This window comes from Rhamphochromis sp. 'chilingali' (assembly GCF_963969265.1).
Source record: "Rhamphochromis sp. 'chilingali' genome assembly, chromosome: 4".
NCBI classification, from domain to species: domain Eukaryota; kingdom Metazoa; phylum Chordata; class Actinopteri; order Cichliformes; family Cichlidae; genus Rhamphochromis; species Rhamphochromis sp. 'chilingali'.
This window is the reverse complement of record NC_137948.1, coordinates 37,854,515-37,880,186: the sequence shown is the minus strand read 5'-3', so window position 1 is coordinate 37,880,186 and position 25,672 is coordinate 37,854,515. Positions and strand designations below refer to the sequence as shown.

The 25,672-nt window shown below is 38.8% G+C and overlaps 1 protein-coding gene across 1 annotated transcript in view; it reads right to left on the bottom strand.

Moving 5' to 3' along the window:
* The window catches only part of LOC308396135 (venom factor-like), a 42,521-nt gene that overhangs the window by 10,258 nt on the left and 6,591 nt on the right, over positions 1–25,672 (bottom strand). The window contains exons 13-30 of the mRNA XM_080881237.1: positions 24,712–24,827; positions 24,467–24,610; positions 24,094–24,306; positions 22,575–22,778; positions 22,112–22,267; positions 21,868–21,997; positions 21,089–21,157; positions 20,485–20,760; positions 19,493–19,868; positions 17,195–17,280; positions 16,129–16,268; positions 15,838–16,047; positions 15,672–15,732; positions 10,839–10,922; positions 10,551–10,754; positions 10,250–10,325; positions 9,824–9,986; positions 16–129 (exon numbers count right to left, since the gene is read on the bottom strand). Coding sequence (XP_080737363.1) covers positions 16–129; positions 9,824–9,986; positions 10,250–10,325; positions 10,551–10,754; positions 10,839–10,922; positions 15,672–15,732; positions 15,838–16,047; positions 16,129–16,268; positions 17,195–17,280; positions 19,493–19,868; positions 20,485–20,760; positions 21,089–21,157; positions 21,868–21,997; positions 22,112–22,267; positions 22,575–22,778; positions 24,094–24,306; positions 24,467–24,610; positions 24,712–24,827 — 2,822 coding nt within the window. The remainder of the gene's footprint in view (positions 1–15; positions 130–9,823; positions 9,987–10,249; positions 10,326–10,550; positions 10,755–10,838; positions 10,923–15,671; positions 15,733–15,837; positions 16,048–16,128; positions 16,269–17,194; positions 17,281–19,492; positions 19,869–20,484; positions 20,761–21,088; positions 21,158–21,867; positions 21,998–22,111; positions 22,268–22,574; positions 22,779–24,093; positions 24,307–24,466; positions 24,611–24,711; positions 24,828–25,672) is intronic.

Genomic DNA, 25,672 nt, shown 5'->3' with positions numbered 1-25,672 from the left:
CTGCTTGTAACTTACCTCCATCTCCAAACCAGGAATGACGCAGGTGATCCCTGCCTGCTTGGCCTCAGCTAGTGCGATGTGGACAAAGGCGGTAAGTGTTATCTCTGGGTCATCGCCACGGAGACCGCCCTAGAGGCGATGAGAGGGAGAAGGGCTTTATTGCAGTTATCAAAGATTTTGGGCAGAAAGCACCTAAAGTAAATTTCCTGGTTCCTTTATAGCACTTTTCTTTCCTACTGAGCACTCAAGGAGCTTAGACAACATTACCCAAATAACTTCTATCTAATATTTGTCGATGATATAATCTAACAGTGATGATCCGATGAACGCATCAGAGGAACTCAGTATCTTTCCGAAGGATACTGTGCAAATTGCATGCAGACTGGAACAGTCCACCAACAACCATTCAGTTAGTACGGGACCTGCTCTTCTGAACTAGAAACTTTTTAAGGGGTTATTCAGTATTTGAGACCTTCATCATCTCTTTCTCCCATGCCTTGTAATTTTGTATTACAGTTTTTTACAGACGCTAGGACACATTTCTCAATACTTAGGTCACGTTTGCAAAACTCCTCACACAGTGAGCACAACAGAAGTCTATGTGGGCTAAACTGAGGACCAGTTATCATTGTTTTGGCACAAAATGCATTCAATGACTACATCTCTCAAATTTAATGAATTATCTTCTCACTCAGACACAACAACTGCCAAAAAGCTTTGTACGGACAGGACATTTTGCATGTGCTTACATACTGTTTTCAAAACTGTTAAACTTATGGCCAAAACAATAACACAATGCAAAACTTGAAAAGACAGCAAAATTCAACAACAATATTTTATTGAAACATATTTTAAATCTAAAAATGCAGTTTAACCAGCCACAGCTTGTTCTCATTGTAGATGAACATCTACACAGGTGTTACTCCTTCAATTTTTCAACTCCTTCAATTCTGGCAGCCAGAAGATTCTTTCCTAGGTGTATTGCCCTAGATGACATAAGATGTGATGTGGATGAGAACCTGTGGCCAAATGGAGAAGACCGAGTAGATTAGCATTACTATTGTATGGTGTGTATACAAATTCTTGTATTTTGGGATTACTTAGTGCAAAAAAATAAAAAATACATAAACAAATATTAACAAATTCTGCATGATGTCTGATTCATTCCAGTAACATATATTGAAATTATAAACAGAGATGTGTCCTTGTTTTACACAAGTAAACACTGTGTAATGCTACATGTTGTTAGTGTTTTTTAGGTCATTGTTTTGTGGGTGACAAAGTGTGTTTGTCGGCTGTCAACCTTTGCTAGTGTTCTGGAAGAATGAGTTTATTTGAGACCTGAATGAAGTGTTTTGGTAGTTGTAGTGCATTTTGAATGTGAAATGAACTGCTTTGCCAAGCTGACGGTCAGTTAGGAGGATTGTGTGAAGTGTTTTGCAAAAGTGACCTAAGTATTGAGAAATGTGTCCTAGCGTCTGTAAAAAACTGTAAAACCATCGGAATAATTCAAGTATTTGATTATTTAGAATTTTAATCACTGAATAAAGTGTCTAAAATAATGGAAACTATTTTAAATGAGTTAAATAAAGTTGTTTGTTAAATTTTAAAAATGTACAAATGCTTAAAGTTAAAGAAAGAAAATATGTCATCAGAAAATAGTGGCATGCTACATGACAGCGTGCTTTTTCTGTTGTTCATCAGCAGACAAAAGGATTATAAAGACTGGGCCTTTTTGTTGTATTTATATTCTACTTTCATAATAATCTCTTTCTTTTCAGTTTATTGATTTGATTTTGTTAGTCTTGGAAGTTGTGATTGAATAATAAAGCAATCATTTTGAAAGGTGTAGTTTTTACTTCATATATGTGCCTGCATGTATTTTATCCATCTATCCTTATGGGCTCAAATTGTGGTCATAAATATTTTGTACAATGTGAAAGGACCATAAAGCAGCTCTATAAAGCACCCCTCCAATAGCCAAACCCATCTGTTCTCCGATTGGATTGTTAAATTTGTGATTGACATGACATTGGCCAATCAGATGAAAGGAAGAAAAATAGGGTCAAAATTTGTACTTGTAACTTGAAACTTGAGTGCAGAGTTTCACACGTATTTTTTGGCTAAGTCCACACACAAATCTTTTTTACGCACACACAAATTCTTTTTACACATACAAATCCTGATTTACAAGTACAAAATATTTATGACCACAATCTGAGCCCATATATCCTACCGACAGTACAGATTCAGACAACAATTAACACTCACATTTACAGGTGTAAGCGATGGTACAACAGGCCATCTACCAATCAGAAGGTTGGTGGATTGACTCCCAGTTCTCCATAGGAGAGTCCACGCTGTGGTTGAATCTCAGATTCAGAGGGAACAATATAGTTTTTGCCTGGGTTATGGATCACAAGAACAGCTCTTTAATCTGTAAAGGATAAGGGATTCTGCCCAACCAGTCTACATCTTCTTGGAGAAGGCATCAACCGTGTCTCTTAGGGGATCATGTAGGGAGCACTGTGGGAGGATGGATATCTAACCTGTTGTGCCATCTGGTCATGAGCTCTGGGTCATGACTGAAAGAAAGAACGTCTGGGCTTCTCTGCTTAGACGACTGCCCACAAGACAGACGGACGGATGGACGGATCAATAGACTGATGTTTATTTTCCAAGTTACAGTTTGTCTGAATGGTTTAAATTTGATAAACTTAGCTGTAATAGCTATCATAATGAAACAGCTTATTATGTTATTACACATTGTGGTGGGGCGTGATTTGCGGTGCCGTGCGGACGCACCTGCACGGCATCCGCAATCACGCCGGCCGTGTTAAAACACGGGGACTCAGGGGTTGGTGTGTGTGTGGTGTGACGTGAATTAAATAAAGTTGGCTCTGAACGTTGCTCCGTGGTCCCGCCGTGCCTTATTCACGCCACATTGGTGCCGAAACCCAGGAGGCAGCACGGCGGGTCCGTATCGGAGTCAGGGAATGGAGGAGCTGGCCCGGAGGGTGGCCGAAATGGCGGCCGCCCAGCGGGAGCAGGCGGCGGAGGTGCGTCGCCAGCAGGAAGAGCTGCAGGACCGGTCCGAGCGCCACCTGGAAAGGATTGGGGAGCTGGTGGCGCTGCTCTGGGCCTGGGCGCCACCCCCACAAGTGTGTCCCGAGGACAGTGAAGCGGTGGAGGAGCCGTGTGGGGCACCTCGGCAGCCGGAGGTGGTGGACGAGTCACGCGGGGGTCCGAGCCTGCCGGAGGAGGAGCAGCCGGGTGAAGGGCTGCTCCTGCCGGGAGCGGTGGAGGAGCCGCTCCAATCGGAGGCGGAGGACGAGGCGACTTGTGTCAAGCCAGCCTCCAATTCGAGACTTGCAGTCAAGCCAGCCTCCAGTTTGTTTTATGTTCCCTGTGTATTCAAAGTATTACGGGAATGGATGTGGAAACCGGATTTCAAAATAAAAGCCAACTTCGAGTGAATTAACAGATATGTTAAGAACATAATAACATATAATTTAGGCTTTTTTTTTTTTTTTACAAACTCTAATGTTAGATCTATATGACACAGCCTTGTACCCTAATTGTGCCCTGTCACTATCAAGGCCATCTTATTTTGGATTTCAAAGTAAAAGCCCTGTGAATCTTCATTTTTGAACTACTCTTTCAATGACTTAATAATGCTCTTAAAAGCAAAAGTCGTATTTCCAAATACTATTTGAACTTTATATCAACACTTTCCAACCACAGTCTTTTTACAGTGATACCATATCAATATCAAGTCAGTCTGATTTTGCCTTTCATAGTAATGGCCCTTTGAAATTGTCCATAATTGACTTAATCTTCTAACGATTCAAAATGCTCTAAAATGAAAAATTCTTGTTTCCACAGGGTAACTCCACCTTAGATCAACAGTATACAGCCCCACAGTGATACCATATCAATATCAAGTCATTCTGATTATGCCTTCCAAAATAAAAGCCTTTTTAAATTGTCCATAATTGACCTAACTTTCAGTGATTTCAAAATGCTCTAAAATGGAAATTTCCTGTTTCCACAGGGTAATTCCACTTTAGATCAACAGTATACAGCCCCACAGTGATACCATATCAATATCAAGTCATTCTGATTATGCCTTCCAAAATAAAAGCCTTTTTAAATTGTCCATAATTGACCTAACTTTCAGTGATTTCAAAATGCTCTAAAATGGAAATTTCCTGTTTCCACAGGGTAATTCCACTTTAGATCAACAGTATACAGCCCCACAGTGATACCATATTAATATCAAGTCATTCTGATTTTGCCTTCCAAAGTAAAAGCCTTTTCAAATTGTCCACAATTGACCTAACTTTCAGTGATTTCAAAATGCTCTAAAATGGAAATTTCGTGTTTCCACAGGATAATTCTACTCCAGATCAACAGTATACAGCCCCACAGTGATACCATATCAATATCAAGTCATTCTGATTTTGCCTTCCAAAATAAAAGACTTTTCAAATTGCCAAGATACGACCTACTCTTTTAAAGATTTCAAAATGCTCTAAAAGTGAAAATTGCTGTTTCCACAGGATAATTTCACTTTAGGTCAACAGTATACAACCTCACGATGTTACCATATCAATTTCAAGTAATTCTGATTATGCCTTCCAAAATAATGGCCTGTTGAAAATGCCCATAATTTACCTAACTTTCAGTGATTTCAGAATGCTCTAAAAAGGAAGATTTCAGTTTCCACAGGGTAATTCCACTTTAGATCAACAGTATACAACCTCACGATGTTACCATGTCAATTTCAAGTCAGTCTGATTTTGCTTTTCAAAATAAAAGCTTTTTCAATTTGCCCATATATGACTTACTCTTGGAGCGAATTCAAAATGCTCTAAGATGGAAAATTGCTGTTTCCACAGCATAATTCCACTTTAGATCAATAGTATCCAACCCCACAGTGATACCATATCAATATCAAATCAGTCTGATGTTGCCTTCCAAAATAAAAGACTTTTCAAATTGCCGATATACGACCTACTCTTTTAAAGAATTCAGAACGCTCTAAAAATGAAACTTGCTCTTTCCACAGGATGAATCCATGTTAGATCAAAAGTGTACATCCACACCATGGTACTACTTCAATTTCAAGTCATTCTGATTTTGCCTTCCAAAATAATGGCCTGTTGAAAATGCCAATAACTTACCTAACTTTCAGTGATTTCGGAATGCTCTAAAAAGGAAATTTTCTGTTTCCACAGAATAATTTCACTTTAAATCAACAGTATACAACCCCACAGAGATACGATGTTAAGATCAAGTCACTCTGATTTTGCCTTCCAAAATAAAAGTATTTTCAAATTGCCCGTAGACGACCTACTCGTTTAACGATTTCAAAATGCTCTTAAATTGAAAGATGCTGTTTCCACAGGATAATTCCACTTTAGATCAACAGTATCCAACCCGACAGTAAAACCATGTAAATTTCATGTTGGTCTGATTTCGCCTTTCAAATTAATGGCCCGTCGAATTTGTCCATATGTGATATACTCTTTCAATTATTTCAGAATGTTTTAAAAATGAAAATTGCTGTTTCAACACATATTGGGTTTTCATTTTGAAAAGCAAAATCAGACTCAATTGATTATGACAGAATTGAATCATAAAGATGATGTAAAAGGAAGCTGAAATTGCCACTAGGATGTAATTGATAGTACGTTTATATTTTAAGTCTGTGGAAACAGCATCTTTCAATTTAAGAGCATTTTGAAATCGTTAAACGAGTAGGTCGTCTACGGGCAATTTGAAAATACTTTTATTTTGGAAGGCAAAATCAGAGTGACTTGAAATTGAAGTAGTACCATGGTGTGGATGTACACTTTTGATCTAACATGGATTCATCCTGTGGAAAGAGCAAGTTTCATTTTTAGAGCGTTCTGAATTCTTTAAAAGAGTAGGTCGTATATCGGCAATTTGAAAAGTCTTTTATTTTGGAAGGCAACATCAGACTGATTTGATATTGATATGGTATCACTGTGGGGTTGGATACTATTGATCTAAAGTGGAATTATGCTGTGGAAACAGCAATTTTCCATCTTAGAGCATTTTGAATTCGCTCCAAGAGTAAGTCATATATGGGCAAATTGAAAAAGCTTTTATTTTGAAAAGCAAAATCAGACTGACTTGAAATTGACATGGTAACATCGTGAGGTTGTATACTGTTGATCTAAAGTGGAATTACCCTGTGGAAACTGAAATCTTCCTTTTTAGAGCATTCTGAAATCACTGAAAGTTAGGTAAATTATGGGCATTTTCAACAGGCCATTATTTTGGAAGGCATAATCAGAATTACTTGAAATTGATATGGTAACATCGTGAGGTTGTATACTGTTGACCTAAAGTGAAATTATCCTGTGGAAACAGCAATTTTCACTTTTAGAGCATTTTGAAATCTTTAAAAGAGTAGGTCGTATCTTGGCAATTTGAAAAGTCTTTTATTTTGGAAGGCAAAATCAGAATGACTTGATATTGATGTGGTAACATCGTCAGGTTAAAAGAGTAGGTCGTATCTTGGCAATTTGAAAAGTCTTTTATTTTGGAAGGCATAATCAGAATGACTTGATATTAATATGGTATCACTGTGGGGCTGTATACTGTTGATCTAAAGTGGAATTACCCTGTGGAAACAGGAAATTTCCATTTTAGAGCATTTTGAAATCACTGAAAGTTAGGTCAATTATGGACAATTTAAAAAGTCTTTTATTTTGGAAGGCATAATCAGAATGACTTGATATTGATATGGTATCACTGTGGGGCTGTATACTGTTGATCTAAGGTGGAATTACCCTGTGGAAACAGGAATTTTCCATTTTAGAGCATTTTGAAATTGTTCCAGGATCAAGTCAGATATGGGCAGTTTGAAAATGCTTTTATTTTTGAAAGCAAAATCAGAATGACTTGATATTGATATGGTAACATCGTGAGGTTGTATACTGTTGAACTAAAGTGAAATTATCCTGTGGAAACAGCAAAATTCTGTTTAAGAACATTTTGAAATCGTTAAAAAAGTAGGTCGTATATATGCTCAATTTGAAAGGGCATTTATTTTGGAAGGCATAATCAGAATGACTTGATATTGATATGGTATCACTGTGGGGCTGTATACTGTTGATCTAAGGTGGAATTATCCTGTGGAAACAGCAAAATTCTTTTTAAGAACATTTTGAAATCGTTAAAAAAGTAGGTCGTATATATGCTCAATTTGAAAGGGCATTTATTTTGGAAGGCATAATCAGAATGACTTGATATTGATATGGTATCACTGTGGGGCTGTATACTGTTGATCTAAGGTGGAATTACCCTGTGGAAACAGGAATTTTCCATTTTAGAGCATTTTGAAATCACTGAAAGTTAGGTCAATTGTGGACAATTTGAAAAGGCTTTTACTTTGGAAGGCAAAATCAGAATGACTTGACATTGATATGGTATCACTGTGGGGCTGTATACTGTTGATCTAAAGTGGAATTACCCTGTGGAAACAGGAAATTTCCATTTTAGAGCATTTTGAAATCACTGAAAGTTAGGTCAATTATGGACAATTTTAAAAGGCTTTTATTTTGGAAGGCATAATCAGAATGACTTGATATTGATATGGTATCACTGTGGGGCTGTATACTGTTGATCTAAGGTGGAATTACCCTGTGGAAACAGGAATTTTCCTTTTTAGAGCATTTTGAAATCACTGAAAGTTAAGTCAATTATGGACAATTTGAAAAGGCTTTTATTTTTGAGAGCAAAATCAGAATGACTTGATATTGATATGGTATCACTGTGGGGCTGTATACTGTTGATCTAAAGTGGAATTACCCTGTGGAAACAGGAATGTGCCATTTTAGAGCATTTTGAAATTGTTCCAGGAGCAACTCAGATATGGGCAGTTTGAAAATGCTTTTATTTTTTAAAGCAATATCAGAATGTTTTGATATTGATATGGTAACATCGTGAGGTTGTATACTGTTGATCTGGAGTGGAATTACCCTGTGGAAACAGGAAATTTCCATTTTAAAACATTTTGAAATCACTGAAAGTTAGGTCAATTATGGACAATTTAAAAAGGCTTTTATTTTGGAAGGCATAATCAGAATGACTTGATATTGATATGGTATCACTGTGGGGCTGTATACTGTTGATCTAAGGTGGAATTACCCTGTGGAAACAAGAATTTTTCATTTTAGAGCATTTTGAATCGTTAGAAGATTAAGTCAATTATGGACAATTTCAAAGGGCCATTACTATGAAAGGCAAAATCAGACTGACTTGATATTGATATGGTATCACTGTAAAAAGACTGTGGTTGGAAAGTGTTGATATAAAGTTCAAATAGTATTTGGAAATACGACTTTTGCTTTTAAGAGCATTATTAAGTCATTGAAAGAGTAGTTCAAAAATGAAGATTCACAGGGCTTTTACTTTGAAATCCAAAATAAGATGGCCTTGATAGTGACAGGGCACAATTAGGGTACAAGGCTGTGTCATATAGATCTAACATTAGAGTTTGTAAAAAAAAAAAAAAAAAAGCCTAAATTATATGTTATTATGTTCTTAACATATCTGTTAATTCACTCGAAGTTGGCTTTTATTTTGAAATCCGGTTTCCACATCCATTCCCGTAATACTTTGAATACACAGGGAACATAAAACAAACTGGAGGCTGGCTTGACTGCAAGTCTCGAATTGGAGGCTGGCTTGACACCAGTACGAGGCGGGCGAGGGGCTACACCTGCCGGAGGAAGAGGAGTCGCTCCACCCAGAGGTGGACGAGGGGCTGTGCCTGCTGGAGGCGGAGCCGCAGTGCGGGGAGCCGCTCCAAACGGGAGTGGCGGAGGCGGAGCAGCCGTGCGAGGAGACGGAGGTCCCTGCTCCAGAGCAGCCTGCGCAGCCGGAGTTGGAGGCAGAGGAGCGGGATAGCCCCGCTAAGCCGGGGGTCGGCGGGCTGGCTAGTCCAGCCTCGCTGCCACCAGTCGATTCTGCGCGCCTGACGTCTGCCCAGCCGCCTGTGTACAGGAGCTCACAGCCATGCCTGTGGGGCCGTGTCCGTTTGCTACGCGGCCGACCTCCGGACCAGCTTCGCCGTTGCCGCTGGATGCGCGGGCGGCCACCAGAATGGACGCTTCCCCGTCGCTTGGGCTGGGGCGCCGATGTTTTGGGCCGAGTCTCGCCCCAGTTCGCGGGGGGGGGGGAAGTAGGTTCGGCCAGATTGCTCCCCGGCCTCAATCGGGCGATGGGGGTATGTGGTGGGGCGTGGTTTGCGGTGCCGTGCGGACGCACCTGCACGGCATCCGCAATCACGCCGGCCGTGTTAAAACACGGGGACTCAGGGGTTGGTGTGTGTGTGGTGTGGCGTGAATTAAATAAAGTTGGCTCTGAACGTTGCTCCGTGGTCCCGCCGTGCCTTATTCACGCCACATCACACACACACCAACCCCTGAGTCCCCGTGTTTTAACACGGCCGGCGTGATTGCGGATGCCGTGCAGGTGCGTCCGCAAGGCACCGCAAACCACGCCCCACCACACACATTTATTGCAATTAAAGTTTTTATTTATTCTGTCGCACTCCATAAATTCTACATTTCTGTGGCTGCACTGAATAAATTTGTCCTTTTTCACATCTGATTTTCAGTCGTGTGTTCAGGCTGAGAGGTTATGCTCGTGAAGACGTGTAGTTTACAAGAGAAACAATACAAGGACCAGGAAATGAAAACTTTTCTCTCTTTGAGTGGAAACCACATAGATTACCAACCTCACAGTGTGAGTGTGTGGCTGTATACGTGCATGTGTTTCTCACCGTCATGGTAGTGCTGTAAACTGGGTTGTCCTCTACATACATTCCTTTATTTTCTCTGAGTTTGTTCATCACCAGGTAGACCAGAGGGTCGCACACTTGTTGCTTCTCAATGCCCATGATGGAGTGAGCCATGGAGAACACCTTTACCACATATGCTGTGATCCTGTCAATCACAATCTATGTCATATATATATGATTTATCTAACAGAATAAATTTATCTATTTATGAATCTCAAACTGATTTTCCTCACTGACTCACTTCTGTACAGTTTAGCACAGTAAAACTGAAATAAACATGTATTGTTTTTGTTATGTGACACATGTAAGTTGGAAAATCACTACCGCAAAGACTAATAAAAATAATATTTTAGTGTTGTCAAAACTGAAATACTTGAAAGCTCTAAGAATGTAAGGATTCGTCAGTACCAGGTACTCGCTCCTTCCCTCCTGTAGGGCGGGTAAGAGCCGTCACGCCTTCTGTATGCCAGCTGATTGTCATAGCCTGAAAACACAAAAGAATTTCCTGTTTTAACCACAAAGACATAGACAATAACTAGGTGTTCATATTCCAGCCTTTTGTGCTTAGTCAGAAAGTTTTTTGCAAACTGGTTTTAGATTTCTTTTGCAAACCTCAGCTTTTATTGTAGAATTAAGCCATAGAAAATAATAAAAACAGTAAATCCCCCTTTCCTTCTTTTTTGTTCTTCGCTTTTTGCTTTCGTCTCACCTCTCTTGATGTACTGGAGAGCCTCTGCTCTGCGCTGCACGCCTACGCTCTCCCAGTTGTCAGTTCGGTCTAAGTAGAGGGTGGCAATGAGGGGCAGAGTAATGGAGGCTAGGTTCTGCTCCACACAGCCACCAGGCATCCTGATCAGAGATCCCAGAGAGTCCTCGTTGATGGAGTTCTCAATACTGTCTGCTAACACGCTGCCTAGTAGGGAAAAAGAAGTTTCATGAACAAGCCTCCTTCTTGGTTTCATTTTTGATCCTTCTCACCACTCTGACAGTTACTGACCTCTGACATTGATCAATGACTCAGGTTGAGAGTTTGGCACTACTGACTCCAGTTCAATCTTTCCAACACGGACTGTCTGCGTTCCTGTTTTGGATGCAAACATATTGACACCGAATTAAAAATGAAGAAACTCAAAGGGAGCAGATATAAATGTGAAACCTCATAACTTTGGTAAACTTTAGACCCAGTTCCATAAAATCTAAATAAAAACAGAATGCAAAGATTTGCAAATGTCACAAAACCACATTTTATTCATAATAGAAAATATCAAATGTGAAAATGCACCATTTTAAGAAAATTGTTATTTCATTTTGAATTTGATGGCTGCAACACAATACAGGACAGGGCTGTATTTATCGCTATGTAGCATCCCCTCTTCTTTTAACTACAGTCTGTAAAAGTCTGGTAACTGAGGAGACCAGTTGCTGAACTTTTGGGAGAGGAATGTTTTCCCGTTCTACATCCGAAATAACAGTCTGCAATGCTGGGATCCACATGGCCTGACCAACAACCCCAATGCCAAACGATGGCACCTCTCTTTGGAGAGTTTTTCAGTCTATCCCAGACCCTAGCTGTTCAACGGGTGTCCTGGGTGTTGGATTTTTTGTTTCACGTGTGGTTAAAAGTAGTTGTGGGTTTAAAGAATCGATTTTCCTGATTCAAATCGATTTTAGTTTTAGAAATCGCTCCCAAAACTATTTCAACAACCACCAAACAGCTAGTGTCAGCTTTGTTTTTATACATAGGCTAATTATAAAAACATGGATATGTCCTGATGTCCTAAATGATCAGAATTATAACATTTCTGACTGTCTGAGTCAAATCAAATCGGGACCTTGTGAATCAGAATCAAAGCAGTTATAGAAATCGAGTCTCTTTTGAATGAGGTTTGGCACAGAGAAGATGAGGCAGGAACTAGTATGTGTGGATAGCTAAATGTATTCACAGACAGTGAGTTCGGGGACTGATCACATGCCAGTTATTACTGCAGTGCTGTCTGAGAGTCTAAAGATCAAGGGCACCCAATTTTTCAACCCTGCCCCCTTGCACGCAGAGAGATTCTTTTTTTAGATGATGTTATGTATGATAACTGATGATAAATAAATGAGGGATACTAGAGCAAAATTTTTCTGCAATTTTTAGACTCAGTTTGTGAACTCGGTGAGCCTCCGCCCTCCTAATCTGTTCGTTTTAGAACTATTCATGTTACTGAGCTGCTACCAATAAACCCAGTTAGTCTCCAGCTGTTCCTCCAGCTGTTTTGTTTAGTACCACATACTTTTCCCACTTTTTTTGAACTGTGCTTCTGCCATTAAATTCAAAATGAGCTAATTTTCCATGAAGTACTAAAGTGTATGGAACGCCAGGACTGCCATAATGAATTAATTAAATACACCATTAAATAATTAATTAAATGTGGCAATAATTAATTAAAATTGGAATTAATTAATTAAATAAATAGTTATGACACATGTAATTAATTAATTATTGACACATTTAATTAATTATTTATGTATTTCACATTTTAATTAATTATTGACACATGTAATTAATTAATTATTGACACATTTAATTAATTATTTATGTATTTCACATTTTAATTAATTATTGACACATTTAATTAATTATTTAATGATATATTTATTTATTTCATTTTGGCAGTCCTGACGCCTGGCTCTCGTCATGAAATAATTTTATCTGTCAGCCTCACCCATCAAACTCGGGGGGCGGGGTTAACGCTGCCCATGCAGCTTCTCTAACATTTGATTGGTTGCCGTGCAAAGTAAGTCAAAACAGGTCGATCCTAGAAAATCGATTGCTTGTGTAGAGTTGGGGCAGCCAGTTATCCCAGAATGCAGATCAAATCACAAGCAGCAATGGTGGTGGTGTAGTTTTAAAATACCCCGTTTTTCTGTCACCAGCTACACTTTTAACAGTGTTTTAGCCGCGAATGTCGCGACGTATGTCTGGTCAGGTTGTCAACATAGAACATGTTTGCAAAAGTGCTCAGATGTTTTCAGAGATTTCACTAGCTCTGCTAACAGTTAGCATGCAGAGTGCACCGAGGGGGTTACGTTAACCGGTTTGTTTACATATTCCACTCTCCGTGTTCCACATGTTGCATTCGCAGATTCTCATTTTCACCGAACGATCGTCTCTTTCCGCCTGGTCTTGTGTCTCTGTGCTTCTGTAACATAAAGAACGAGCTGACATTTTTCTCACGAAACCAGCGATCAGCTCAACAGACCCTCAGTTTACCTGCATGCATCCTCCTCCTCATCTGTCAGCTGTTTAACACCTGCTGCTAATTCAAGAAACACGCCTAGTTACCTGGTGATAGTCACAGTTTAACTGGGCAGCCGGTGCTCGATATAACGCGATGTCAGCGCATTTTTCTGCACAAGATAAGTAAATATAGTGTTTTCCCCGAGCGCAGAGCTGCTGGAGCTCGTTTCCTTACAGAGCACTTTATAGGCGAACAGCTTTATCAGCGGCTGATGTCCAATCACCGGCACACAGCTTTCAAACCTCAGCTGAGTTTTAGCTCTCAGTGGTTAAACGCTGGACTTCATTCACTCAGGTTCTGTCTGTCGGGTCACGTTTACTTCGCTGTTTTATTTACAACTGAGCAAATCGGTTTGGCTGAGGTTAAAGTTACGTTTCATAACTGCATAGTTTCACAGACGTTTAATGGTTCACTGGCACATGTGTTAGACTGAACTATCATCTAAATATCATCTGTTTTTTAATAGTTATTCAACTGTATTCTAAGCACCAGCTGTCTGTTAGAATGTGATTTTTTTTTTCTCTCTCTGTTGGCAGAGGTATAAAAATGCGCAGGAAAATCTGACATGCATGGCGAACTTCACCGACGATATTTAGGGAGGAATAAACACACATCAAACATAAATGAACCATTTGTCTGTCTCCATAATTGAGAGAATTTTCTCTTCTTATGTCAACACTCTCTCTCTTTTTTTTTCTTTTTTTTTGCTTTTTCGGTCATGTTATGTTTACCTGTCAAAGGCTTGTTACAAACTATGAAACACATTGTGCAGACTTCTGGATGTTAGAAGAAAACTAATACTGCTCATGAATGAGACTAAAGGCAGGAAGGTGTCCTTTAAAACTAAACATGTTAATAGGACCTCCCTGTTTATATCATAGTTTATGATATAGCACGTGTATTTCAGTAATAGCCTGCTGAGGCCACTATACGTGCTGGCCTCATATCAAATGTGAAGGCAGACTGAGTCTATGTTTGACGTTTTTTATATCTAATCTTCCTTTTCAAACATTTAAACAGCAGCGAGTCTGCAGCTGAGGGAATACAAATTCAAATTGTCGGAACAGGTTTGCTCGTTTCTTGGATTCATTTGGTGATTTATTAAATGTATAACTGTTATTCTAATCTGCTGCTGAGTCTCTTACACTTTTCTTTATGCTGTATATTTTCACGTCTCTGGAATAGTTGGCAGTTAGATAGTCAGCTGGGAAACTTTGTGTTAACTCATGGAGCTGAGGATATCGTGGATATGCTGACCTCGCTGCGTGGTGTACAGAGCGAGGTCAGCATGATTAATATTCACAATAAAAATATTAGCCGAACATCATGAAGTCTGTATGTGTTTCATAGTGTCGAACAACCTTTGTACAGTTAAAGCCAGCAGTTACTACATGACGGAAACACCAACGTTATCTCTTTTATGTGTTTATACACAGGTCACGCTGATTACTGAACAAAAACCCAAAGATCAGATGTTAAACAGATTTATTTGCTCTCTCTCCTCCTTAAACATGTTTTTAATGTTAGTTATAATTCAGAATTGGCGACTGAAACACGTAGGACACATAAGAACATCAGGAAATAAAACATCGATAAATATAACCTCAGTAAAAGAAGTCAGCGGGGGTTACTACAGCTGTGTACCGGGGCCTGCGCTTTGTCGGTGGGATTGCTTGCGAGGCGAGCGGGTCTATCCCACGCTTTGCCGTGAGACTGGGCAGACATCTCCGAAATCATCGAAACACTTTTGCAAAGAGGCTGTATCTTGACAAACCGACCAGACACATGAAGATTAAACCACTACATTCTCGGCTAAAAAAATATTAAAACGGTATTTGGTAACACACAAACAGGGTTTTTCAAAGCTCAGTTCTGTTAGCTTCCACATGCCGGTTGTTGTGTGCTAGAAACAATGGCCACCAGGCCAAAGCAATGGTTTTGACTCGATCAGCGTTAACCCCGCCCCCTGAGTTTGATGGGTGAGGCTGACAGATAAAATTATTTCATGATGAGAGCCAGGCGTCAGGACTGCCAAAATGAAATAAATAAATATATCATTAAATAATTAATTAAATGTGTCAATAATTAATGAAATGTGTCAATAATTAATTAAAATGTGAAATACATAAATAATTAATTAAATGTGTCAATAATTAATTAATTAAATGTGTCAATAATTAATTAAAATGTGAAATACATAAATAATTAATTAAATGTGTCAATAATTAATTAATTACATGTGTCATAACTATTTATTTAATTAATTAATTCCAATTTTAATTAATTATTGCCACATTTAATTAATTATTTAATGGTGTATTTAATTAATTCATTATGGCAGTCCTGGCGTTCCATAAAAGTGTGTCATTTTAAACATTCGATGTTCTTATTATAACTCTATTGTGAATATGCATCTATGAGATTTTCAAGTCATTACATTCTGTTATTATTTACATTTTACATATTTGTCACAACCTTTTGGGAACTGTGGTCATAAAATAGGGAATGACACATTATCATACCTCACTGCTTACTCATCTACTTACCCCCCTCAGCGGATGGGTTCAACACCACACTCCAAACTTCAGTCTTCTGCACTCCATCGAGCTGTTTGTATCAGGAAAAAAGGTTTTGATTCAAGAAGATATGTGTTACTTATTAATTATCTTCTAAGCACACAGAAAATGCCAGTTTCATCACACAGTCACTTACCACTACCCGTAAAAGCTTCTGGATACGGTCTCCTCCCGTCATGTCTCTCCCGAGCACCATCACCTCCAAGGGATGTTTTCCCACCACCAGCGGTACAATGGTGTAGGGCACAGCTATCGAAGAGCCAGCTGGCACTGTCACTTCCTGTGTGTGTCTGTCCTTGAAAGCAATGCTGCATATGCCTTCAGTCTTCATGAGCACCACCCTGACCTGAGCAGAAAGCGATCAGCCGTTACAGAAGAAGAAGCTGGTAATTTATGAGAAAGAGTAAAAGTAAGTCAATAATCTTACATGTAGTTCCTCAGAGCCGTAGTTATGGACCACAGCTTTTATTTCAACCTGTTCGTGTCTCGCCACTGAATATGGCAGCTTCAGCTCCACAAAGAAACGTTTCCACGCTCTGAAGTTGTAGGGCTCCGCAACACAGAAACCTGCAGATTCACAAGATGGTGAAAAACGTCTGTGAGGGATTAGGATTCTGACAATTTCTCTATCATTCGGGTTGATGATAGAAAACAGGATAGTTTGGAAACTTTTAATCGTGGAGCATTGTTTGCCACTGTTTGTTTTCACCTGGAGGTGATGGAGGTAGAGCACATTCACTCTGTTGCCAAGTGTGAAAGTATATTATTTTCTTTTGCTCTGAGAAATTGGTGGTTGACAGAATGTGAAAAACGTTGTCCTTAACTTTTAGTTAAACATAGAAAAGCAAAACTTATTTTTTTAAAATGGTTAATTTAAGAATTGGGTTAATTTTTGATTGTTGCCAGGACACGATATTTCTTATTAATATAAGACATCCCTACAAATCATGCTTTAATCTTACATGGTAGTGTAAAACTTGCTGTCATTTCCTCCTGATTAAACTACTGTAACTCCTTATACACTTGATTGAGCCAATAAAATACACACTGTCTGGAACAACCTCATAGAGGAAATCTGATCACAGTATCTTCCAAAACACTCTTAAGTTAACATTTGTATACATTTCTCACTGACTCTTGTTTTATGTTGTTTTTTTTTATAATATTTTATCATCTCTCCTCTCCAGATCTCTCCTGTCTCTCTCACTATGTCTATCTCACTTTGTAAAGTATTATGTCAATGTGTTTTGAAATACACTATATAAATATTGTGTATTATTACCACTATTACAAAAAAAGTGTTGTAACAGTATATCCATAATCAAACATAATGATAATTTTTAGATAACATCCTTTTTTGGGATTACACAAAATAACCGTTTTTTATCTGGAAGTTTAAACGTGTTTCCCATTAAAGCCAGACTGCATCAATTTCCAAAAACTGAGTCCCTAACCAGTTAAGCACTTTGATTCCCAGTTCGCTGTCATCTCACCTGTGTGGGGTGATGCACTGACAGCCAGAAGCCCCCATTCTGTGATGCTATCAGGTAAGGGGTCCCCCATTGTCAGCGAGGCCAGCCTGTTGATAAGATCCATGTTATTTTTTTTTTTATCTTACAATAGATCCAAGCTCAAAACTACAAGTAGACAATTGCTATACTATATTATACTATGTAGAAATTTTGCATACTCAACAGAAAATGTGTACAGTATAGATGTCTAAATATATATTTAAAGTAAGATTTTAAAAAAATAAACCTTTTACAGTTAATACACAGAACATTTAATTTTAAGTAAAGTTTTTCTTTTTTGTTTGTTTGTTTTTTGCTGTTAACAAACAACAAATCAGTGTTTAATCACTAACTCCATCCCATTAGTTTGAGTCTGATCTATCATGAAGTCTTTATTTCAGAAGAATAACATTTGGTAATGATTAACTAATGAATAATGGAGTACACTGAATTTTACTTTCCACTAATGTCATTAGACTTAAATTTATTTATGAACTTACCACCTATGACACCAAACATGCTGTATATAAAAAATAAAGCACTGACTAATAAATTAACATGAATTAGATATTACTAATCACCTGTGTATATTAGTTATCATTGTTAGCTGAAACATAACTAGCCAATAACAATTCATTAACTACCAGTTTACTGTAGTACGAGTTATGATTATGGCATAATAATGTGCAGTTTAAAAAATGACACTTCTCACTCTCTTTTATCTCTATTAAACTGCAGTGAAGGTTTCTGAAGTTTCAGCAAACAATCTATAAAACATTAACTTGGTTCTAGACACTAGCAGATGGTTTTCACAGAGCAAGCACGACACAGATACAGTGCAGGAATTTGTGTTGCTACATTGTGAGTGTACGCACACACACCGATGGTCACGATGGTGAAACACAGAATGATGTTGTGTTCATGTTTTCTGCACTTAGAACTGTTTGTTCTGCTGTTATCACTGACCGAACAGCACGATCCCGCTCGCTTAAAAAAAATGTTTTTTTCTTTTATCAGACAGACAGATTGAGAGAAATCAGTGAGCGATGATCCTAATTAGTCCATTAATCTGTGGATGTTGACAGAAGGACAGCATTTCAAGCCAAGTCTTGTAAACTTTTCAAATACTGCGGACATTTAAGTGTTGCAGCAACACGTGTTTAAAAGTCTATTAGTTCAGTTCGATTTGATTTACTGTATCACACCAAAACACAACAGTATTCGCCTCAAGGACCTTTATATTGTGAGGTGCAATAAAAGTCTTTAAAGGTCAATGGATATGAAATACTGTGTTCCTGCTAACCCACAGAAACGCTGGTTTACTGTCTATTTTTATCAGTGACGATGAATCATGATATTTTACAAACCGAGTTACACACTGCTAGTAGAGTGTACACCGCAGTCAAATCAACCCACTGAACTTGAGTTCAGTTTTTTCCCACTGGAGCCCACATGATATTAAAGCATCTGTAACTAATACTTTCAGTTTACCTGTTTCCTCCACCATGCTTTCACACTGTGATAAATTTGGTTTAATATGAATTACATGCAAGTGGGAACAATCACAAAGGCTACACTAAGGGCGGATATTTGCATTATTGTGATGCGGTAACTGTGGATTTGCCTAGAGCTGATACTGATCTGTGTTTGTCTCTGTGCTTGATTTTTAAGATTTCATTCAGGTGGTTTATCACTAAAGAAAAAGCTGTTACCAGTGTCCATGATGAAGGGGTGAGAAGTAAGTGTAGGAGAGAAAGGCAGTATATGACGATGCTTTAAATATCGGACTAGTGGAAAGTTAAAAGTATTAATGAACAGAGATGGGCAGTAACACATTACAAGTAACACGTTGCTTTTTTCAAAGAACGAGTAAAGTAAGGGATTACTATTGCAAAAAAGTAATTAGATTCCTATTACTTTCCAGTAAGCACGCTGCGTTATGGTTACTAAAACGTCATTGTGTTTGTGAGTATGTCTCATGACAATGACATGAGTACGTGAAACAACTGTGGCAGCAACAGACGTGTGTAGATCAACATGCAGCGTTTAAAGCTTGGAGGTACTGACATTACTTTTAGTTTGATTCCGTAAAAAGTGGCAAAAACATTAACGTCTGCTGCACACTATTTTCAAGTAATTTGACCAACATTGTTTATGACTCAAGTACTCAACAGTGGTTTAATTGCATGTCCCGCTTTGCAGCTGAAACAACCAAGTTACTAACTAACCAATCAGACTTGTCTTCATTAGATGTAACCTCTGGTCTAATCATTTACTCACCTGTCTCTGCTGTCTCTATCTGCCTGATTGGGCAGGTTAACATCCATCCACATCCAAGACTCATAGAACTTGGAACGCAGATATACGTCAGCCTCATCTGTATACTCTTCTTCCTCTTCGCCTTCCTCGATGATCTCTTTTGCAATTGAACTAAGCACATCATATTCGTCCTCTGCTTTCCTCGCATAATTCTCAAGGTACACTTCACGCCCAATTGGTCCAGGCTGGCCGGGAAATGAACGCAATACTTCAGTTTCAGGTGGTCCAGGTAGTCCAGGTAGTCCAGGTCGTCCTGGTAGTCCAGGTTGTCCTTGTAGTCCAGGTTGTCCAGGTCGTCCTTGTAGTCCAGGTTGTCCAGGTGAAGGATATCTCCAGTCTGTAATATTTGAATATATTCACACAGTTATGCACATAGTGTTTTAGACAACACCCAGCAGATTGTTAATCAAACAATCAAGATGTGATTAAAGTATAAGCGTTTAGCTTTTACTGGTGTTGACTACATCCATAGTTATTATTGGAGAAATTAGTGAAATGTTTTTTTGTTTCTTTTTTTTACATAATAAATAAAATGTTTCTGTAGAACATGAGGTGCTCTTAAACTCCAAAAATCTATTGGCGATCTCAGTAGATGGAGCAGGAGATGCCTTCTGCCCTGATCAGAGAGTTTCAGTGCTGTGAGTAAAAGAGGACAAAATGCCGCAACTGGCGCTCCACAGGAAAACAGTAAATGTCAAGCAGACTGTTTTCCTAAGAAGCAGCTCCCAGTAAGCTAGCAGAGGTCAATGTCCTTAAACTGATTTGAGAGGACCCAAAGTTTTAGATTTGTGCCAAATCTAGAAATGTCTTTAAATAATAATATGAACTATTTTTGATTAACTATTTTATTGTTATACTGCTAAATTTTAAATTAAATGTAAAAAGCTTTGACATATCAAGCTAAAATCAAAGATATGAATGCCAAATTGATGAGAAAGAAGTATAGAAATTACTGAAGTTCTCTTGCGAGAGATGTATTCTCCGATGTGGCATAATAATGTGAGCAGCAGTGGTGGTGGGAACAGGTGTTGTAGTGGGTGATGGTGTCGTAGGAATCTCTGTATTAAACGGCTGGTCCCTCAATGTGGCGCAGCAATAGCGGAACGCCCGGATGCACTCCCATCCCTCAGTGATGTAGAGGGAGCGTCGTGTGCAAGAGTACGGCATCGGGATCTCCCGAAGGCCATCTTTACAGCAACGATACTGCAGCTTCTCCTTGTAGTGACTCTCTGGAGGCAGAGGGGTGGAAGAGAGGTAAGCAGCAGGGTCAGCACCAGTTGTATGATACTCTGTATTTTGCCATTTCTATGTTAATGAAATGCCAAATTCTAAATGTCTAAAAGTGCGTATAATAAAATTGTTGATAATGTTGCCCTGCATCTGCTGTTTAACCATAACATTTAATGAAATTCACCTTCTCTTAACTTAATTATTTATTTGATGCCATAAATTTCACACTAATGTTACAAGGTGGAAAAGCATAGAAAGCAGAGTTAAACTGCAGGCACAATTTATACGAGCTAATCTCAGCTGACTAAAAAAACAGACAGCACTCACCCAGCTGTGCTTTACGTCGCAGCAGTTCAGCAGAGCGCCGCCTTCTGGCATTGCCTGGACACTGCATGGCTGGGGGAAGAAGAGTAGAATAACACTATTAATCTTTGTATACATAATCAGGGTTTAAGGTGGGATTTGTGAAGTGTTGAGACATCTGGCATGGTGGTGTAACACAGGGAGAAGAATAAGATGCGCAACTGCACTGAGGTTTACTGCTTTGTATGGGTTTAATTCAATTCATCAAGACATATAAGGGGACAGATTGGCTTAAATATAAACGGATGCCTGCTACACTTAATGTAAAAAACTGAAACTACTTGCCAGTTATACCCTAATTTCAAAACAACTGTGACATTGTTTAAAATAAACATAAAAATGCAATGATTTGCATTTTTCATTGTGAATAAAATATGGGTTTATGTGATTTCCAAATCATTGCACTGAATTTTTATGTACATTTAGCTAAATGTCCAAGTTTTTATGGGACCGGATTTGTATAAATCTTAGTTTTAAGTCAGTTTTAGTATACTAACTTTTAGCTAAACCCATGCCTAATAGAAAGCACTGTAATATACAGCACTGTAATAGACAGCACTGTAATAGACAGCACTGTAATATACACCATGATGGCCCAAGTGATGAGCAGATTGTAGAAGAAATGGCCTTAGTAGATGTAGAAAGGGCTGATTTGCGGCAGAAACATGGTCTTCAGCTGCTATAAAGGTAAAGAGGGACTAAAAAGTTTAAACTTTCCACAGATGCTCCATGCTGATAGATACCTTTCCTATTTGGGGTTTGAAAGCCACGGCTGGAGGAGAAAAGCAGTCCTGCATCTTGAAATACCCCATTGGCATCTCGGCCTCCCCCTCGTGTGCAACCAATATCACCGTGCTCGACCACATCCCAAATCTGAGCAGAGGGTTCCATTAACAAAAGGTGAAAGGACTTCTGCATTGCAATTGTCTTTTTCAGTCTATTATCAATATTATAAAACAGAAATTTTCCAAATCCAAAAAAGCACACCTTCTTTTGCGTAAGTCTGTCCCTGCTGAGAAGATACACAGCGTTGTCCACGGCCACCAGGCTGACCTTTGCCCCCGGGTCACCTCTTATCTTAAAGCGAAACATCTTCCCAGGAAGGTAGTCTCTGGGTGCGCCGTCCACTGGCCCCACTGTGAGCTATAGCAGAGAATGAAAGCAAAAAAACCCAAAAACACACAAACAGAACCATAAAAGACTAAAGAAAAGAAAAAAAAAACTTTTGTTTGTTGGTTTTCTTGTTATCAGAAACATTTAAGAATGCAATAAAATCATAATTTAAGACTAGTTTAATAATGGTTAATGAACACACCCGGAGTAACTGGGGGTTCAGTGTCACGCCCAAGGATACTCTGACACGCAGACTGAAGGTGGCAGGGTTTAACCACCAACCCTCCAGCTGGTAAACACTGTACCTTCTGAGTGAGTGAGAGAGCTGAGGACTCACCCCTCCTCCAAGACAGGAATCCACCACATCTATCCAGAGGGAGTCGGACACCACCTCCTCTGTGTCCATCCAGGGAATAGTGTAATACGCCACAATACGAAACGATGGCATCATGTCTGGTGTTACCATCAGCCCGATGCTGGTGACCAGCTGACCAGTTATATCCATGCGCCCGGCTTGTATGATTTTTCCTTTACTGAGAATCTGAGAATCACACACACACACACACACACACACACATATATTTAGTGTATCGAGGAAGTATTCAAAGTGCTTCACTTTTCACTTTTATTTTGTCGTGTTATTTTAAAATGGATTACATTTATTTTTCACCTTAAACTTCTAAACACAACACTCTATTATTAAAAGATGAAAATATATATATATAAAACGTATACAAAGGTAATTCCAGCCTTCGCCATGCCATTTAGAATTGAGCTCAAGTGCATCCTGATTACACTCATCATCCGACAGATTGTCCTGTTGTAAATTTCTTAGATTTTTGCATATTTATCACACTTTTTTATTGCCTCTATCAGTTTGAATAGGGTTACAAAACCATTTCTAAGGCATTACGACTCCAGTGAACCACAATGAGAGCCATTATCCGTAAATGGATAAAACTTGAAACAGTAAAGAACCTTCCCAGGAGTGGTTGGCCTCAACAACTCAGCATCAACGGCTCATCTGTGAGGTTACAAACAAAGCTAGAACAACATATAAAGAACTGCAGGTCTCACTTACTTCAGTCATATTCAGTGTTGATTCATCAATAAGAAACACACTGAGCGATAATGGCATCCATGGGACAGTTCAAATGAGAAAACTACTGCTGACCAAAAAGAACACAAAGGTTCATCTCACATTTGGATTCACAAGACAAAATGTGAGTGCTGTTGCATCTGGTATAAAGCTAGCACAGCATCAAACAGTCATGGTGGTAGTGTGATGGTCTGGGCCTGCTTTGCTGCTTCAGGACCTGGATGACTTGATGGAGCCATGAATTATACAAGACTTTCCTGAAGGAAAATGTCTGACCATCAGTTTATTTCCTGAAGCTCACGAGCACTTGGGTTTTGCAAAAGGACTATAATATGAAACAGATGAAGTCCACCCCCAAAGACTCAAAAAAAAGAGGTTTTGGAATGGCTTCATCAAAGTACGACCTTGCCATTCATGCTTGAAAGCGGAAGAAGACGGCTGTAGTGATATATTTTTTCTTGATAGATAGATAGATAGATAGATAGATAGATAGATAGATAGATAGATAGATAGATAGATAGATAGATAGATAGATAGATAGATAGATAGATAGATAGATAGATAGATAGATAGATAGATAGATAGATAGATAGATAGATAGATAGATAGATAGATAGATAGATAGATAGATAGATAGATAGATAGATATTTGTATTTGCTTTATCTTTGACTGTGTGTTTTATTTTTTATTTTTGTGGACAGCTGATTGTCCCACATTCTTTTTTATGTTCACGTGTATTAGAACATGTCAGCTCACCAGGTAGGTGATAAATTTGATGAATCCTCTGAACGACTCATCTGCAGGACTGACTGTGAGCTTCACGGACAGTCTTTCTCCTAAAGACACTGTGGTAGTTCCTGTGGAGACATGCAGGTAGTTCTTTTCATGGTCATGGGTGCTGTAGGAATAAACAGTGAACTGCTGCTTTGCCTGCTGCTCTGGTCTCAAGCCATCCTGTGCTGTTTCAGCCTGCAAAAGAGGAACAAACAAGTAGAAAAGAAAAAAGTATTAAACTAAGACCAATACCTGTAGCTAGAAATGTAACTAACTTATTAGCCTTCATGACTTTAAAAAAAAAAATAGATCACACACACAGGTAGAATCAGTGAGGTAGAACAGTCATACTAACAATGATGGTTTGTGGTTGATCATTCTTGGGCATGTTGATGGCAGCTCTGGTGGTTCCGGAGGGCACGAATAATGGGGTGTCCAGCAAGTTCAGCTTAACCAGGACATTACGAGCCATGGAACCATCATGGTGGCTCACCTGAATCTGGAAAAGATTGCTCTATCTTTTTAGATGCTCACTACAATATTTATTTGAACTTCAATAATTAATTCAAATAGAATGAAAATGCAGAGAATGACCCTTACTGTGAAGTCAAAAGGCAGGCCTGGCTTGAAGTACTTTGGTATGTTTTGGAACAATAAGACGTAGGGAGATTCCACAATTTTAATGCCAGACTTCTCGGCCTCAACCAGATCACTTCCTGTAATGATCATCAAACAATCCAAAAAATATATATATATAAATAACCACTGACGTAATTAATGTTGTGCACAGAGAATCTAGCCTGCATCAGACTAGTGACATGTCCAGGGTGTACCCCACCTCTCACTCTATGATAGCTGGTTCTAGCCCCCCTACGCCCCTGATAAGAATTAGTAAAAGAGAAAGGATAGATGCATGGTGGAACACAGAATCAAAAGGTTCTTGGAGAAAAGAGTTCTGTGCAGTGTGGAGGTGCACTAAAGGTGAACCATTTCATGTCCATTTTCAGTTATTGTTGCTTGAGCTGTTAGTTAGTACTGCAGCAGATAAACAGGATTTTGCTTTTCAGCATTTTAACTGTTTCCCCCCAGCAGCAGCAACATGACCTACATTTCCAAATAATATGATACTAAAGAGAGTCAAAGGTTTTGATTACTTTGGTTTATCCAGAATGCTAAAGGGCATGTTGATACAATTCAGAGCGTAAGTTGCGTCAGTTTGGAGTTTCACAGCAGACATTATTGATCCTGGCGAGCAGTGGTTAATTACAACACACGGGAGAGTTTGATCTTACTAGGCTATCAGAAAAGGAGCAAGGCAAAGTTGACAAGCTGATCATCAACTAATGTGAGTAGATAAAGCAGTTACAAAGCCAACTTAACACCATGTCCAAAATTCTGAGTTAGTTGCATTAGAAAGCACACGAAATTAATCTGCTCATTTACAGCACATTTTATCGTTGTGTTAGATTTGCAGGATTTTAAATGTGCTTATTTTATTTTATTTTTTTTATTTATTGTTTTATTTATTTGTGGTTCAAAATGTTGACTTTCTTTAGTTTGT